General features: G+C 50.3%; 1 protein-coding gene across 1 annotated transcript in view; it reads left to right on the top strand.

Annotated features, from left to right (window-relative positions):
- Positions 1-2: 2 nt before the first annotated feature.
- TACR3 (tachykinin receptor 3) overlaps positions 3-13,433 on the top strand; it is a gene marked incomplete at its 5' end in the record, with an annotated part of 40,957 nt that continues 27,526 nt past the window's right edge. The window contains one exon of the mRNA XM_004686459.2: positions 3-376. Coding sequence (XP_004686516.1) covers positions 3-376 — 374 coding nt within the window. The remainder of the gene's footprint in view (positions 377-13,433) is intronic.

Genomic DNA, 13,433 nt, shown 5'->3' with positions numbered 1-13,433 from the left:
TCGGGCCGCCGCACGCCTCGCCCGCGCCCGCGCAGCCGCGCGCCAACCTCACCAACCAGTTCGTGCAGCCGTCCTGGCGCATCGCGCTCTGGTCCCTGGCCTACGGCGCCGTGGTGGCCGTGGCCGTGCTCGGCAATGTCACGGTCATCTGGATCATCCTGGCGCACAAGCGCATGCGGACCGTCACCAACTACTTCCTCGTGAACCTGGCCTTCTCCGACGCGTCCATGGCCGCCTTCAACACCCTGGTCAACTTCATCTACGCGCTGCACAGCGAGTGGTACTTCGGCGCCAGCTACTGTCGCTTCCAGAACTTCTTCCCCATCACGGCGGTGTTCGCCAGCATCTACTCCATGACGGCCATCGCGGTGGACAGGTGAGCGCCGCGGGGCGCCGGCCGGCCGGGGTCCGGGGTGGGGGGTGGGAGCGAGGACTGCCGGCAGGGCGCCCCGCTTCGGCGGGCTCCTGGGGAGGACCCGGCCCAGGGCCCCTGAGGGTCGGAGGCGGGAAGGTGTCCCTGCGGGGGACGAGCGGACGGGTGGAAACTGGCTGCAAAACTTGGGTGAAATGGACCTGCCAGGGCCACCTGCCGGCCCTCGCTGTCCGTCACCCACCTCCCCTTCTGCCTGGTCGGTGCTGCTCGCCCCACTCCTGCTATGCCTGCGCCGCTCCCCACGCGCCGCTCCCCACGCGCCCCTCCCCACGCGCCCCTCCCCACGCGCCCCTCCCCACGCGCCCCTCCCCACGCGCCCCACGGCGGGCTTTGCCTCCCGAGGGGAGCTTAGCAAAGATTGCTCTCAGCTGGGAGCTTCGCGCAGGCTGTGGCTCATTTCCAGAGCCTCGCTGGCCGGCAGGAGGCTGCTAAGCCCCAGCCCTGGAAGGCAGCGGGACAGACACTTCAGAATCAGGGGTTAAAAGCAGAGGCTCGGTGTTGTAGCCCTGTGGGTACCTCCTCAGAAGGTGGCACCCCCACCCCATGACACTCCCAACGGGGGTCTGAACTCAGGTGTTTCAGTGTTGCTGACACTTGCTTACTCATAATCAACTCGGTGCAATGTGCGCGCCAGCTAAGTTGCAGGTTCGGTCTGGGCTGGGGTGAAGCCTCTGTCGTGATAAAGGAACCCCAGCTGCGGCCTGGGGGGGGGGTGCTGTGCCAGAGCCCAGGGGCGTGTCCCTTACCTTGGTCACTGTGCTCATTCTGATGAACAGGAGAGGCTGCAGCCCTGTGTGTGATGTGAGCCTGTCTTCCAGAGAGGTTAAGGATGTGTCATGAAATGTCATGGAAACTTTGTGTGTGCAGCTGACGTTTAAGTCTAAGGAGAAGAAAGCTTATTTTCCCAAGTTCTCACTCAATCACTACAGATACAAATGTGAGGTACCATTTTTAAGAAAACTTGAAACAGATACTCAGTATTTGAAAGACTTAGTCAAGGGGCTATTCTTCCTGAGCAGAGAGTGGTGGAAGCACGCAGAGAGTGGGGAAGCACGCAGAAATAGAGGGGAGCCCTGCCCGAAATAATCTGGGAGACCCCAGACCACAGCCTAGTACTCCAGCACCTCAGTCCCCCAGCACCTCCGCCTGGCTGTGGCGCCAGACACGAGCTGGCTGAACTGGGCGCCAGAACCTGCAGGAGCCTGGTAATTCCACTCTCTGAGGAAGTGGGGAGCCTCGGCTTGGGGGGAGCAGACCCCACCGTGCGTGTCCTGCAGGCCCGGCCTTCCCTGTGAGCCGTACAGCTCGTGTAACCCTCGCCTCGTTTTTATCTATGAAGGAAGCCGTCACTGGGGCCGCGGCTTACATAACTGCCTCGCAGCTGCAGCCCGCCGCCCTCACCCTGCGGCCCTGGGGAGAGCGTGCCCAGGTGGCTGCCCCACCACCTCCGGTCACCGCGGCTGAGCCTGAACCCTGCTGCACTTCTTAGGGGCACATCCAGCTTCCCCTGAGCAGCAGCAAAGTGTCTGCTCCCCCTTCCGACCCTGGGAGGCCAGAGCAGAAAAGGACTGCAGCTTTTCCTCAGTTGAGTACCGGGCACCTGAAGCGTGTGACATGTGTCCTGTCGGGGAGAATCCCCCCCCGCTTTGCTTTTTTCTTGCATGTCACTGACACTGTTGAGGCTTGAATGGGAGCCCACAGGTTCTGGTCTATCCGTGAGGCATGTTGCTGTGTGTCTGTGTTGCGTCAGATTCTTGCAAGATTGTGTGTCTATTTACCAAGAAGCCATCTGTCAGTTCCACACCCTTCCCGGGAGACGACTTCTCCCCCCTTACCCGCACACCCACAACCCCCCATGTCTGCGCACACACCTCACCTCTTCACACATCACCCACCTACAAACGTGCACACGGTTTTCCTATTTTCCAGTGAAGAGTTGCTCTTTCTCTCCATCATCCTCCCGCATTTGCCATCTTGAAACGTGACAGTGACACGTACCTTCTTGGATGCTCTGCTCTCTGGCTCCTGCAGTCAGACCCACCCTGCAGACCACCCCACCCGCACCCCTCTTCCCTGCACACTGTGCGGCTCCTGAGAGGCTTGAGCACTTCTGTTTCAGAGACAGAACCTCTCTCCGGCTCAGTTAGAATTCCACACTTGTTTGTGCTCTCTCTGGCGCACACTGGACAGATCTTACTATGCCTTTGCGCGGAGGCTGTGTCAGCACGAGACGGAATTCACAAGTGAGAAATGAAACTCATAAACGTAAAGCTTGCGCTGCTCACCCTGACCGCAGCCCTTGCGCCCTCGTGCCGAGGTAGCCTGGGCTGCCGGTGCCCGTCCACTGTGAGGCCTGAGGCAGGTGCGCCCATGACCGCCTAGGCGCCGGGGTCTCGTCATGGGGCGCGCTCTTTCGGGTGACAGTGCAGACAGCACCTGAGCCCGCACTCCGCCTCCGCTTGCCTCCTCTGCCCTGCCCAGGTGTGATTTGCCTTCAAGTTTCCTTGTTGACCCTTTGTTCACTGTCACTCGAGTCCTCCTGGAGTGAAACCACATGATATTTCTCTTTCCTCCTGACTCTGCTGAGCGTCATTCCTTCCAGCTCCGTCCCTGCTGCAGTGGACAGCCCGGGTGTCCCAGTGTGTGTGCTGGCCACTTCCGACCCGTTTGTTTGGGGCTCTGGGTTGCTTCCCTGTCGCAGCTACTATGCACAGTGCTACAATAAACGTGGGCCGGGCGGGTGTCCGCTGGCATTGTTTTGTGCCCTGTGGGTGGAGTCCAGGAGGAGAGCTGCGGGCTGATGGGGCAGCTCCCGGGAGGAAGCGACTTCCGCAGACTGGCGGGCTGCGTTGCGTTGGTCCCTGCGGCCCTTGAGCGCGCTCCGAGTTCTCCGTCGCCGTGTTTGTTGCTGCCAGTTGCTTTCTTGTGGGCCACTGGTATCAGCGCTCTCGTTGTGGCTGACACTTGTGTTTCCCTGACTGTGCGTGACGTGGGGCATTTTCCCAGTCTGCTGGCCACCTGCATTTGCTCTTTTGAGAAGTGTCTCTCGCTCTGCTCCCTTTCCGCAGGATGCTTGTTCCTGTTGAGGGGCGAGAGCTCTGTGCAGATCATGACATCAGGCCCTTCTCAGCCGTAGGGACTGCAGGTGGCCAGCACAGTACTTCAGTCACATTTCGGCGCAACCAGCTCCAGCTCCGCAGACTCTCGTCATCCCCAGTTAGCCCTCTGCCCCCACGCAGACTCGCCGCTGCCCCGGCCCGGCCCTGCGCCACCGCTTCACCGCCTGTCTCTAGGCTCCTCTCTGATCGCTTTGCGCAGCAGGAGCCACAGTTGGTTTGTCCTTGGGCCAGACTTCCCTCACTGAGGACGATGCCCTCAGGTCAGCCCTGCCGTAGAGAAGATCAGAATTCTGGCCTTCGGCAAGGCTGGAGTATGTATAATGCAGTGACACATTCTGTGCGTCTCTTCGTGCTTCAGAAGATGTGCAGGTGGGCTCAGGCCCGGCTGTGGCGAGCGTGCAGCTGTGGGCGCGGCCGGTCAGACGCTGGCCAGCTTCGGCTCTCGGCGCCGCCAACTCGGCACGCCTGCGTCCGCTGTGTTTAGCCTCCAGCGGCAAGGGCGGCCCTGCACACCCTGCGCCCTCCCGCCCGTCCGCGCTCTGCGCCCCCGCCCCGGGGGTGTGGGCTGGAATGAGCAGGTGTGCTTCCCTGCTGGAGATGCCTCCGAGCATCTGTCGCTGTGCTCGCTGGCGGAACATCTGTTTCGTCCTTTGCCCAGTTTTGAATTGACTTTTTTGATTGGCAAGTTGTAGGTCTTTATATATTCTGAGTAGTAAACCCTTCCTCAACTTGCAAGTACTCTTTCAGTATTCAGGAACCTCATAGTCTTTTTGATGCAGAGAAATTAGAGATACTTGCCTTTTCCTCATGAACGTAAAGTAATATATCAAAAGTTCTCTGAAGTAAATTTGAAAAAAAAGCCTGTCGCCAACAAGTTTGAAAATAACATCAGCTCTCCACGTCTCCGGGCATAAACATGCTCACGTTACATGAATGCCCGATATTTTTGGTCCGTCACCTTTACTTGTAAACCATTTGTTGCTACTCTCCCATTGCATCCAGATCTGCAAAATGACTCACTCAAATACGCATCAAACAGCTTGGATTCCTGAAGAGAACAACTCTAACTTGGCTGACATGTTATTGAGGTGGATATTTTATGGCAACACAGAATTGCATGAAAATCTCTTTCTAGAGAGAGGTCTGTTAGCATGATAATAGCTCATTTTGTAGGCGGAAGTCATTTCTGGAATTGTGAGGAGCCTGCCCTGTGGCAGTCCCTGAGAAGCCTGCCTGGAGGTTCTGGGATAAATGACCTGTTACTCCCTTGCCGATTTGCTCCTACAAACCTGGACAGTGACTCTCCCCTCCTGGGGCCGCTCCTTAGAGGTCTCCCTGAGTTTTGTCTCGCGCCTCCCTGCCAGTCTCTAGGCTTCTGCGCCAGGGCTGTCTGATGACCTGTGTACCTGGCTTTTGCATGTGGCTCTGTTTCCAGGTTCGGGGTCCTGGTCCCTGATGTGGCAATGGAAGAACGCAAAGCCGTGTCCAGGCAGAGCCAGTAGGGACAGTGCTCCTGGGACGGGCCTGGGCGGGGCCCCAAAGAACTCCCATGCTGGTGGGGGGGCTCCCGCTTACACAGAGAACAGGCCCCGTTCTCACACCCCTTCTGGGGCGCACTGCACAAGCGCCCCTCTGGCCTTACTGGCCCAGGCAGGCGTTCTGTGCCTCCCAGTGCACTCCAGGGTGTAGATGCGGCTGGGTGGGGCCCGCCTTCCCCTTGGCTTCTGGCTCGTGCACCTTGTCCGCCTTCGCCCTCTGGCCTCTGTGGACTCTCCCTGCTGTGACTCGGGCAGTGTTTGTTGGGCTCCTCTGGCCTGGCCTGCTGCTTATGGGTTCTTTAGGGCAGTCCGGGCCAGTCCTACTGCGGTTGAAGCGTCTCTCATGGGGGCTCCGTCTGTCCACCTTGCCCTCTCCGGAGCCTTAGTTCACTAGACTAGTATGTACTGGTGGTGTCCACTGCTTTCCTCACTGTGAAATGTACCTCTGGTCATTAAGGAAAACCCTCTTCAGATTGTTCCTCAGTGGGGGCATATGGCTTACAAGCGAGGCGTTCTCTGTAATGGCACTTGAACTTTGCAGATAATTCGCCCTGTCTGTGACTTGCGTTTTCGCTTTCTCCATGGTATGTCGGTAGAGCAAGACTTTTTAATTCTGATAAAGTATGACATCTTTTTAATCTTCTTGCTTGTGCTTTTGTGGTCAATTCTAACAAATCATTGAGTCCCCCCACACCCCTAAGGCTGTGAGCATTCAGTTCTCATTTCTTCCTCACAGGTTAGTATTTTTAGATGTTAAATTTGTGTGTGATCCATTTTGAGATTATTTTTGTGCGTGATGTTGGATGACTGTGTAACTCATCTCCGTGTGTGAATATTTAATTTGTTGGAAGAGTTCACGCCAACCCTCCCACCCCCGCCCCCCATCTCTCTCTCTCTCTCTCTCACACACACACACACACACACACACACACACACACACACACACACACACACACACACACACACTGGATTGCCTCGGCACTCTTGTCAAAAAATCAATGGAGCATAAATGTGTTCATTTGTGAACGCTTTATTTTTGTTTCATTGATCTATGTCTATTTTTGTGCTTGCACTACACTGTCTGGGTGACTTGCCTTGTAATAAGTTCTGAAGTAGGAAGTATAAATCCTTCCCCTTTGTCCTTTTCATTTATAATGTTTTTGACTATTGTAGGACTTTTGCATTTCCATTGGATTTTTTTTTTTTTTTTTTAGCATCAGATTTTTAAATGCTGGACTCAGAATAGGGATCTTTGCAAAAGGTTTTTAATATGTCGGTGAATTTGGGGGAATATTATAAAACCTTGGTTCTCTGCACACTTTGTAGTTGAATGTGTACATTTGCAATCTTTCATTTATTCCGATGCGTGGTGGTGGCAGGGGTGGTGTTATTGCGAGTGGATTTGTGAATGTTTATTCTCAGATGGTCCAGTTAGTGTAGAAAAATGTGCTTGATTGACTGGTGTCCTGTAACCTTGAGCTTACTGTAAGTTCCAGCAGGTTTTGGCTTTTAGCTTCCCTGCGATCTTCCAGATGGAAGACTCTTTAATCTGCCTCTTCTTTCTTCTTCTTCTCCTGTTGGGGCACACAGCTAGACCCCCTATGTGCGGAGTTTTATGAGATGGTGGAGTTTGTCAAAGACTACAGCCTCTGGTGACTACAGCCTCTGTAGCCCTTCTTTATTATGCTGGAACTCTGGGATTTTCTATTAATTGATTTTGGGAAGTAAGTCCCAGGCATTGTCCGGGTCGCTAATAGTTTTTCTATTTTTCAAAAATTTCAGTGTGCTAGAACTTTGTGTGGCATTTTGCACCTGCATTTCAGAGAAGTATTGGTCTGTCGTTCTTTCCTTGTGTCTTTGGCTGTGATGTCAGCTGAGGGCATCTTTTGCTTTGTACGCGGGACTAGTAATGAAATGAGAAGTGTTTCTTCTATTTACTGGATAAGTTTGTGAAGCGGTAACAGTAATTCTTTAAATGTTTATGCAACTTCAGTAATGAAACTATCTTGACTTCCTTTTATGAAAAGGCTTACAGTCACTAATTTTATTTCTTGTCAGGAGTATACGCCGTTTTCTGCTTCTCTTGAGTCCGTTTCAGTTGTCTGTTTCCTGTAAAGTTTTCAGTTTTGTCTGCATTGTCTGTGTTGGTATGTAGCTGCCCAGGGCACTGCTTTATAGCCCTTGTAATTTCATGAGGTCGGAAGTAATGTTCCTTTAACCCCCCCCCCTTTGTTTTTTCCACCGTGGTGAGGCTAAAGCTTTATTTGGTTATTCTTCTGTAAGAACCAACTCTTGGTTGTTCTTTATTTATTATGACTCCTAGCTTTTACATTTCCGTTGCTGTGTACTATTTGCTTGCTGTGCTTTCCTTCTGCTGCTAGCTTAATCTCCTTTTTTAAAGTGTCTCATGAAACCATTGTTTCTTACTAACAGAAGCATGCATCCTCTTTATTTTTTCAATCTAAACTTTTTAATCCTCTGTGTTTTTTTGTCCAACCCGCTGTTTATTTATAAGCATTGTGCTTAATTGCCCATATTTAACAGAATTCCTTTGTTGATGTAGAATTGTTATCTCCACTACATGATTTAACCTTACAAATGTGTGGGCCTGCTCCGAGGCCTGAGTGCCCCGTCGCGTGCGTCTCCGTGACGAGTGAGCTTCCCGCTGCCCTCAGCGGCCCTTCGTGCCCGGTCACCCTCAGCGGTGTCCTTGCCTGTTGTCCCCCCTTATGAGGGCTGCTGTTCTGCGGACTGCCTGTCTTTGCGCTCCCGCCGTCTGTTCTGTCCGGGTGCGACGTTCAGGTGTCCTTGCCAAGGGCACGTGTCTGTGCCGAGTTGCCGGAGTGGCCGACTTCTCCTTGCCTGGCCGGAGCCCAGTCGCGCCTCTGTGTCACACCCCTAGGCCATCTTCCCAGGCCCGGGCTTTGCTTTGCTTTCCACTTGTATTTGTCAGTTAACTTCTTTCTTCTGTCTGAAGAACATCTGTTACTATTTACTTAAAACAGATCTGACTGTAACAAATTGTTTGTCTTACTTATCTGGGAATGTAATTTTGACTTTTAGTTTTCCAAGATGTTTGGAACTTGCTCTTTCACACTCGAACACGGTATCTTTCTGCCTTCTGGCTGCCATTGCATGCATGTCTGTGGTATCGTCGTTACCATTCTATGAATGCTTTCTCGGCACAACTTCAGGATTTTTAGTGTATTTGTCTTACAGTATTTTATTGTCTGGGTGTGGCTCTTGGACATGCGAATAACTGATGTCCTTGATTGAATTGATAAGGTTTTAATAATACATCTCAAACACTGACCTGCTTTCTTGCGCTAGTTTAAAAAGACCTAGATATTTTGTTTGCTTATTATTCTCATCAATTACAGAATTTTCATGTGATACTGTTTTATAATCTCTTGATGTCCTTTATTTTATGAATTCTGAAGCCAGTCAAAACAAGTCCATACAACTGAAATGTCCAGACCCTAAGTCCCCTGGCCGTTTTCACTGGTGAGCGCCATGAAATGTTTACAAGGGAAAAAAACCCTCCTACTGCAATCTCTGCCAGAAAGTGTAAGAATAGAGAACATTGTTCAGCTTGTTACAGGGTAGCCCAGAGTAGACTGGGCCATCTGTCTGTGGGGCTTCACCCGCCTGCTCACAACTGTTATAGTGCAGATACACACAAAAGGGTCAATAATAGGCTTACTTACAAAAGTGGAAAGGAATGGGAAACAACCCAGGGAAAGGGAGCGGGATACGAAGTAACCGGAATATGTTACAGCTAGGCTGACTGAACACACGGAGTCACGGGGTTCGGAGAATCATTTCCCGAGCGAGAGATGCAATCGTGCCCTATTTACCCCCCAAAATCCCAGAATTCCTGCTAGCTCCGCCCTTGGGTCCTCGCAGTTCTCTCCCTGGTACTGCTGGGAATTGTAGTTTCCAATCACTGGAGTAGGAGGAGGGGGTGGAGTCCACAAGACTCTGCAGAGTTCCTTCAGGACAGCCTTCCCCTGAACAAGTTCACTTTGTCAAGTCATGGGACTGATAAGTGAGTTGCTTTCCTCAAACTCGGGAAGACTTGGAGGAGCTATGGCTCACAAAGAAGACAGGCCGTTCACGTGGAGTTGTGCTGTCGGTGTGGTGAGGGCAGGGGTCATCTGCAGAATGAGAGACTGCATTTCACGTGCTCAGTGTTCTCAGCTAGGACCTGAGGGCCATCGAACGGTCTCGTCGTTTCGCCCTGTTCAGCTGCTCCTTGTCCATCCCGTTGGCGACGCTCGTGCTTGGGACTGTAGTGTGGCTGTTGGGAAACCAGATGCGCGCATGTGCACCTGTTGTGTATGTACTGTGCGATTAAAGTGCATGAGTGGGGGAAGCTTAAATTGGTTTCCCTTTATTTCACAATTTGTGTCTAAGTTAACATGTCATGAGACATATATTTAACTCCCTCCACCAAGCCTGTGTCACTGACTTTTCCCCGCCACCTCCCTTTGAGTTTCAGGACCCTCCCTTCTTTTATTACTCTCTGCTAGTTTTTATAAGTATTCACTTTGGTGAGTCATCACAGTGTCCCATGTGACACGATGAACATTTTTCTATGCCTATTATTTTGTCACTCTAACTTGTTTTAATACATGTTATCCCTCTTTGCAATAAATGCCAATATTTCATTTGTCCTTGGCCTAACGGTGTTCCGTTGTGTGGTAGAGTACACCATCTTGATCCATTCTGTTTTCCATGAGCACTGAAGCTGCTTCCAGCCTCCTGACTGTGACTAGTTCTGCAGTGAAATGGAAACTGTAGTTTCAGGAGTTGGCAATTCCCCTCCTTTGAACACAGGCTGAGAAGGGGTTTGCTGGGTCATTTCCGTTTCAGCTGTTGAAGGTGAATCCAAAATGGTTGTACCAGTTTACATTCCCATGAGCAGTACAGTAGGGTTCTTTTTCCTCATCACTCCAGCACTCCTTTAGGGGTCTTTTTAAATTGTACGAATCTCACAGATATGAGGTTATATCTCATTATGTTAGTGACATGACGAACATTTTTCTACATTCCTTTTGGCCCTCGGGATATTCTCCTTGGTGAATTGTCTGTTGAGATCTGCTGTCCCATTTATTAAGTGGATTTTTGTTGTTGAATTCTGAAAGCTTCTTTTATGTAACATTTCTCCCTTTCAATAGGATATTGTTTGGTCTAATTATATTTTATTTTACTGTGTAAAATCTTTGTTTCTACTTTCATTGATGGTGTAAAACATAGCAACAGAGTTTTCATCTAGTATTGTTGCAGTTCTTATATTGAAATCTTTGATCCATGTATACTTTTTTTGGGGGGGGCGGGGGGAGTTGGGGAGTGATGCGACCTCACATGTTACCTTCCCCAGCACCCTGTCTCTCCCAGCATCATGCCTTTTCCCAGTCAGGCAGTCTTGGCTGCTTTATCATAAATTAGGTACCAACACGTATGAGTGTTGGTTTCTGGGCTTTCAGTTCTGTTCCATTGAGGCACGCCTGCTGTGATGCAGTACCCTAGCATTTCAGGAGCTGTTGCTTTAAAGCATAACTTGAGGGCAGTTAATGTAGCATCTCCTCGTCTCCTGTGTTCTCAGGATTACTGAGTTCTGTTATGAAGCTTTTCAATTTCTTTGGAGAATACTGTTGTTATATTGATGGTGGTTGCACTAAATTTTGATATATTGCTCTATGTTGAACCTTACTTTGCAGAAAGATTGTAATTATTATAAATCTATTGATTCTCCCCATCCGTGAGCATGGAATGTTTTCACTTCCTGTGTTACCCCCTAAAGTCTGAAATGACCACTGTAGTTCTCACCCCGTAGGTTCTTCATTCCTTGGGTAGGTTAAGTCTGACAAACTCGATTCATGTTGAGTGGATAACTGTGTGGCCTTCTTGTCAGAAAGAGTACTTGGTATGATTTGTATCTTTGTAGCTACATTAAAATTGACTTGTGTCCCAATATATGGTATTTCTTGAGTATTCCATGTTCACTTGAGGATAACGTATAGTTTTTGTCTGGAGTGTTCTATTAATGCTTGATAGATCTATTTATTTTTTGGTTTATGTGTATTTTACATCATCCTTCCTTTTTGTACAATGTATGCTTGCTCCTCTCAGCTTACTCCTCCTTTTTGTACGATGTGTGCTTGCTGCATGTGAAATTTCCAGAACCAGGTCACCCCGGCACCATCCCTCCCCTGTTGTCACCCCTCCCCTTCCCCTACAGAGTATCTTGAATTTATTATTGCTTGTTAATTTGGGTTTTGACTTTACTGTAACTTTTTCTGATCCCTCATTCAACCCTTCCTGAAAGCTGTTGCTTCACTGTTAACTGCTTCTTGACCAGCTCCCCTTTGGCAGTAGCGCATCCCCTTGTATCCTTGCATTGTTTCCAGATCTCTCGTCGTAAGATTCCCTGTCCCGGGCACTATCATGCAGGGCTCAGTCGGCAGCAGCATTCACGCCTGCTGTCTTCCTGCTGGTGAGGCCCTGACTCGTACTACAGTGTCTCTCTCCGGTTTGTTTTAAATTAGAGATTTTTTTTTTTTATTTTTGTCCGCTTCTCTGTGCCTGTTTAGTCATCACTCAGTGAAATTTTTGAATTCCCACGCTCATGGGGCCGTTGAACGTGTTCACCAGTGTAAAGCTTTCTTCCTGTTTTTAATTTTTCTTTCAGTCCCATCGCTGTGTCCCTGGTCTGCGTTCTTCCCCTTCCCACTTAACCTCAGAGCCCTTGGGGTTGTTGAGGTCCCCTGTTCGGTGACGTCTTTATGTTATTGACTGTTCGCTATGTGATTGTCTGGTATTTGTTTTTGTCATCTGACTTAACTTTGCAACACTTAATTTTCAAATTCCCTCCTTTATTGTCGAAACAATCACATTTCATCCTTCTGTGTGACTTTATTACCTGATGGTGTAAATGGGTCTCAATTCTTAGTGTTGCACCACCAGGGAGGGCCCTGGGAATTAAAATCTTTTTTTTTTTTTTTTTATACAGAGCTGGGGTACAGGCCAGAGATACAGAGGGTGAGAGGATTCACCAGGAACAGAGAGGGGATCAGAACATGCAGATGGACGAAGTACACTGCTGAGGGGAGCAGCGGGCGGGTCAGGAGAGGTCTGCCGCGCCACGTGGTCACCTCCGGAATAGGCGGGGATCGAACTCATGTGGAAGTGGCTTAAGCTTCTTAGTGCTGTGCTTCAACCCTCTGCGCCACCAGGGAGGGCCCGGGAATTAAAATCATTTAAAGACCTTCCCTGGTGGCACAGCAGTTGAGGACACAGCACTGCAAAGCAAGCCACAACTGCTTCAGTGCAAGTTCTATCCCCAGCCCCAGAGGTGACCCACAGGGCACGGCAGACCTCTCCTGACCCGCCTGCTGCTCCCCTCAGCAGTGTACTTCATTGATCTGCCTGTTCTGCTCCCCACTCTCTCTGGTGAAGCCTCTCACTGCCCCTGAACCTCTGGCCTGTACCCCAGTTCTGCGTGCATAAATAAATATATTTTTTAATGTGCTATTAGTGTTTACAAAAAAAAACTTTTAAAGATTCAGTTTTTTAGTATTTTACATGTAATACTGACATATAAAGAGTTTATGTAGTGTGCTTTTCCATTTTGTTTGGGAAGCAACAAAATGGAAACTCAAAATGTTAGCATATTGGACCTCAAAAAATATGATTTATGATTTTATAATAGCTCATGGATTAAATAATTCTCCTGATTTTTTTATTTATCAGAGATAGAATTAACAAGACATAATCTCTAGCAAAAAGCTTAATATTGTCAATATAGAAAAGCATTTCTAATTCTCTGAGAAATTGTTGCATATAATGCTCACTAATGATGTAGCATTTTGACACAAACCATTTTGTAATTAGTGTAAGTAATTAGCATTTAAGGATTAAATGGATTAAACTGAAGCTCTGAGAATAGCGCCAGGAACACAGTCAACATGGACGGGGGCAGCAGTTCCTGCCTTTGTGAGACCTCGGTCAGCACACGGAGCCTCTCCCTGCCCCCGACCTGCGCGCTTCTCTGGCGCGGGACTCGGCGCCCTCCGGTCCACGCCGCCTCGGCGCTCAGCCCCGTGGTCACCAAGGCTCCCTCAGGGCGGCCGGTGAGCCGCCCGGCCAGCGGGGCTTCCTCGTCCTGCAGAATGCAGCCGCCGCTGGCACGGGGCTGATGCGTCCCCACCCACCCACCGGGTCGCCCCGGCTGGCAGCTCCCAGCCCCCAGCCCGGGGTGCTGCCCTCGCCGAGTCCTTCCATGCGCCGCTGTCTGCAGTTCCCCTTTAGGGCCGGCGCTGTGGCCTGTTTTGGCTTATT

This window comes from Condylura cristata, unplaced genomic scaffold (assembly GCF_000260355.1).
Source record: "Condylura cristata isolate star-nosed mole 26May11 unplaced genomic scaffold, ConCri1.0 scaffold00021, whole genome shotgun sequence".
Taxonomy (NCBI): domain Eukaryota; kingdom Metazoa; phylum Chordata; class Mammalia; order Eulipotyphla; family Talpidae; genus Condylura; species Condylura cristata.
This window is presented reverse-complemented; position numbering and strand designations above follow the sequence as displayed.